This window comes from Bison bison, unplaced genomic scaffold (genome assembly GCF_000754665.1).
Source record: "Bison bison bison isolate TAMUID 2011002044 unplaced genomic scaffold, Bison_UMD1.0 scf7180017864516, whole genome shotgun sequence".
Classification (NCBI taxonomy): domain Eukaryota; kingdom Metazoa; phylum Chordata; class Mammalia; order Artiodactyla; family Bovidae; genus Bison; species Bison bison.
Window position 1 is genome coordinate 5,477,330 of NW_011495069.1, and position 4,592 is coordinate 5,481,921.

General features: G+C 53.6%; 1 protein-coding gene across 1 annotated transcript in view; it reads left to right on the plus strand.

The window, feature by feature from the left end:
• Nucleotides 1-2,509: 2,509 nt before the first annotated feature.
• The window catches only part of LOC104981236 (ephrin type-A receptor 8-like), an 83,080-nt gene continuing 80,997 nt past the window's right edge, over nt 2,510-4,592 (plus strand). The window contains exon 1 of the mRNA XM_010830239.1: nt 2,510-2,639. Within this exon, the coding sequence (XP_010828541.1) occupies nt 2,510-2,639 (130 nt within the window). The remainder of the gene's footprint in view (nt 2,640-4,592) is intronic.

Sequence of the window (4,592 nt, forward strand, 5' to 3'; positions counted from 1 at the left end):
CTGGTTGGCCCCTCACCTTCTTACCAAGGCTAGAACCCTGCAGACTTGGAGTGAGCCACCTACCTTCGCATCATCCACGCATCATCTCTCTCCAATGCTGGCCACAGGGGGCCTGGCTTGTTGATTTCCAAGAGACTTCGGTGGTGCCCCGGGTTGGCATGACCCCACTGTGCGTCCTTGAATCCCACTCATCCTCTCTTTGAGCCTCGGTTTCCTCATCAGGGCCCTTGAGAAGCTTAGACAAGGGGCTGCAACCTCAGAGTGGGCGTGGGGTCACCATCTCCCAACCTCCCACCCAGGGTGCTCCCCATGCTAAAAATTCCAGACCTGCCCCGCCCCTCGGGGGGCTCATCTCAGACCCTCCCTTTCAGGAACTGACCTCCCCTCCCACTGCCTGAGAAGTCTGGCCCCAGGATGCCTGCGCCCTCTGCCCCCTCGCCCCACCGCCCTGCGACCACCCAGCCCAGCCAGCTGGGCGGCAGGGGATCAGAGGCTGCGCACTGCAATCCCCCTCCCACCCAGCCTGGACCCTGGGTCAGCAAGCCTTCGAGCGTGGGAGGGGATGGAGACCGAGGTTCTGCTGGGTGGGGGCGGGGGTGAGCATAAGGCAGGTGCGTGTATGGGTGTGTGAGTGTGTGTGTGTGAGTGAGAAGGAGAGAGATCGCCAGTGCATGTGTGCTGCTAGCGGGGCTACAGATGTGTCTGTGGAGCTGGCAGGGTGAGCCCGGGGAGAGAAGACAAAAGAACAGCCTAAGCCGAAGAAGCTGCTGCTGCTGGGCGCGGGAGGCTGAGCCCGTTTGTATGCAGCAAGAGCGGGAGCCCAGCAAGGCCTGCTCTTCAGAAGAGCCTCCATTCCCAGGACACTGGAGCAAGCAAGGCAGAGCCCCTCCCTCACACACCATCCTGCCCAGCCCTCATTGTGCAGGTGGGGAAACTGAGGCTGGGGAGCCGCAGGGCAGGTAAAATGGCCAGGCTGGGACTGGAACCCAGCCAGCCCCTCAGACCAGGGTTCTTCCATGTCTTGAGTGCCTCTGGGGCTGCAGCTGGGGTCCAGAGTTGGACAAATGAAGGAATGAGTCACGACTGGCGATGTTTGTCAAATGCACTGGGCAAACCTTTGAGGCAAACTCGGTGAGCCTCACACAACCTCTAAAATATGTGCCATTTTTATCATCCCCGTTTTACAGATGGAAGCACTGAGGCCCAGAAAGGTAATTTGCTCCCGATCCTACAGCTCATAAGCAGCAGAGCCAGGGTTCAAGACAAGGCCAGCTGGTACCAGAATCCATGCTTGCGGTCACTGTACCATGCAGCCTCTTCAAACGTGGAATTCTTGAAACATGGGGACCGTTAAGTCTCTGTCCTTCCAGTTCTGAGCACTGGCCTGGCACATAGCAAGTGCTCAGCGATGCTTGCTGAGTGGGTGAATGAGCAAGAGAGGACCTTCACCACGAAGACATCTTCCCAGGCCCCAGGACCCCAGCTCTCGCAGCACAGTTCTACTGCATGTGCGTGGCCCCCGCCCCCGCCCCCCAGCAGGCAGGTGTTGGCTGTGCCCTCCGCAGGGCCAGGCCCCACAGGGACAAAGCCGGGGGCGCGCCCGGGCGGCCCAGCCCCAGCGCAGGCTGAAGCTGTAACAGGCTGGAAATCTCTTTTGTCAAAGCCTGCACTGCCTCCAACCTCCTTTAATTAAAGACAATTAGTGCTTTCAGCCCCTCTGCACAGCTCAGCTCCCCTGTTTGCAAACACACAGCTGCGGGAGCTTTGTGGGCGCCCCCCCTCTACCGCCGCCGCCCCCAGTCCCGCTTCCCTAGAGACACACAGAGGTGCCTTTATTATCAGCACCGAGGCTGCAGCACCAAGAGACAGGCGCCTCTGCTCAAGAAAGGGAAGGGAGCGCTTCCCAGCGAGGCTGGGGAGCGTGAAAAGCCAAGGACCCTGGGGTGGCCTGGCACACGTGGGCCATGGGTCTTGCTTTTCGAGGAATCGCCTGTGGGTGCCAAGTCCAGTTGGGGCACCTAAGAGGGACTTAACACCTTCCTTTTTCCTCCTCTGCTTCTTAGAATTTGAGCCACCCATGTGTTTTCTCCCAGAACTCTGTGTCTGACCTGTGTCTGATCACAGATGCTGGCCCTGAGTACTCCCTTAAGAAGAAAGAAAAAGGGAGAAATGAGTTTTACTGAGCACCTGTTATATGCTGGGGCCCTGGCTAGACTCTAACTGCACAGCGTAATTCTATTATAGTAGACAGACATGCCAAGGCTCAGAATGGCTCAGCAACTTGGCAAAGCACAATTAGAAAGTAGCAGAACCAGTAATCAAGACGAGGCCTTCTGAGCTGAGCATACTGGTTGGATCCCGGCAAACTGGGAGCCCAGCCTCTTCTTAGACTTCAAACGGTCATCTGGTCTAGCTCTCCACTTGCCTCGGCCCCCAGGGACTGAGGCTATGCCAAGTGCCAGGCAATCTTGGGCACCCTCTGGGTGCTGAAAAGAATGTAGACACAGCCATGGCCTCCAGGAGCTCCCAGTTGAAGGGGAGCTGCTATGAACAGACCCGTGCACAGCGGCAGCACCCTGTGATAGCAGAGGGCTTTGCAGACTTTTCCAACAGTGTAGGGGACCTGGGTTCGATCCTTGGTCAGGAAACTTGATTCCATGTGCTCCAACTAAAGGTCTTGCCTGCTGCGACGAAGCTTGAAGCTCCTATGTGCTGCAACTGAGACCCAGCCCAGCCAAATGAATAAATATTTTTCAAAAGAGGACAGTGGGCAAGAGCACTGTAGGCAAAGTCCAGGCATTAAGAGAGCCAATTTTAAGAAAGGTGAGTGGTTCCGGCAGAAAAGGGATCACTAAGCCCACCGTGGATAAGGGGACAGAGGCCCAGGCAGGCTGAGTGACCAGCCTAAGGTCACATGGCAAGCAAGTGTTGGGAAGGGAGCCTGACCTCTGAATGCGGTACTGCAACCAGCCCATGAAGGCCTTCCCCACCGGACTCTTGACTCTAGGGGGAAATCATGTCTGTTTTTGCTCACTTTTATAGCCTGGGACCTTGCTGAGTCCTGACCTGGGCAGGAGCTTAATAAATATCTGCTGAGTCAATGAAATGGCCCAGTGGAGGCATGTGACAGACTTGCTGGCCTCCACTCTCCCTTCTGAGGTCCAGGACAGACATCACCAATCTATCACCACACCTTTCCGCTCAGTCCAGAAGGGCCGCAGGCAGGCTCCTTGGAGCTGGTGTATGTGGTGAAATCACTGCAGAGTCAAGTCCAGGCTCACAATTTGCAGATGAAAATTTCCAAGTAGGATATTTCCAAATGGGGAGGAAGGTACAATACTAATAATAGTTCAACATTTACTGAGTGATTTTCACATACTAGGCACTGTTCTAAGCTCTTAATATATACTTAAGTCCCACAGCACCCATGACGTGGGTATTTTTCTTCTCATTTTCCAGAGGGGGGAAGTTAAGGCACAAAGAAGTTAAGTAACTAGCCCTAGAGCATATGTGGGTGCTAAGTCGCTTCAGTTGTGCCCAACTCTTCATGACACCTTGGACTCTAGCCCACCAGACTCCTCTGTCCATGGGATTCTCCAGGCAAGATGACTGGAGTGGGTTGCCATTCCCTTCTCCAGGGGATCTTCCCGACCCAGGGATGGAAGCCAAGTCTCACGTCTCCTGCGCTGGCGGCAGGTGGGTTCTTTACCACTAGCGCCATCCTCAGTTCAGCTCAGTCGCTCAGTCGTGTCCGACTCTTTGCAACCCCATGGACTGCAGCACGCCAGGTCTCCCTGTCCGTCACCAACTCCCGGAGTTTGCTCAAACTCATGTTCGTCGAGTCAGTGATCAGCCAACCATCTCATCCTCTGTTGTCCCCTTCGCCTCCTGCCTTCAATCTTTCCAGCATCAGAGTCTTTTCAAATGAGTCAGTTTGTCACATCAGGTGACCAAAGTATTGGAGTTTCAGCTTCAGCATCAGTCCTTCCAATGAATATTCAGGACTGATTTCCTTTAGGATGGACTGGTTGGATCTCCTTGCAGTCCAAGGGACTCTCAAGAGTCTTCTCCACACCACAGTTCAAAAGCATCAATCCTTCGGCGCTCAGTTTTTTTTATAGTCCAACTCTCACATCCATACATGACTACTGGAAAAACCATAGCCTTGACTAGATGGACCTTTGTCCCCAAAGTAATGTCTCTGCTTTTTAATATGTGATCTCGATTGGTCACAGATTTTCTTCCAAGGAGCAAGTGTCTTTTAATTTTATGGCTGCAGTCACCATCTGCAGTGATTTTGGATCCCAGAAAAATAAAGTCTGCCACTGTTTCTACTGTTTCCCCATCTATTTGCCATGAAGTGATGGCACCAGATGCCATGATCTTAGTTTTCTGAATGTTGAGCTTTAAGCCAACTTTTTCACTCTCCTCTTTCACTTTCATCAAGAGGCTCTTTAGTTCTTTGCTTTCTGCCATAAGGGTGGTGTCATCTGCATATCTGAGGTTATTGAGATTTCTCCCGGCAATCTTGATTCCAGTTTGTGCTTCATCCAGCCCAGCATTTCTCATGATGTACTCCGCATATAAGTTAA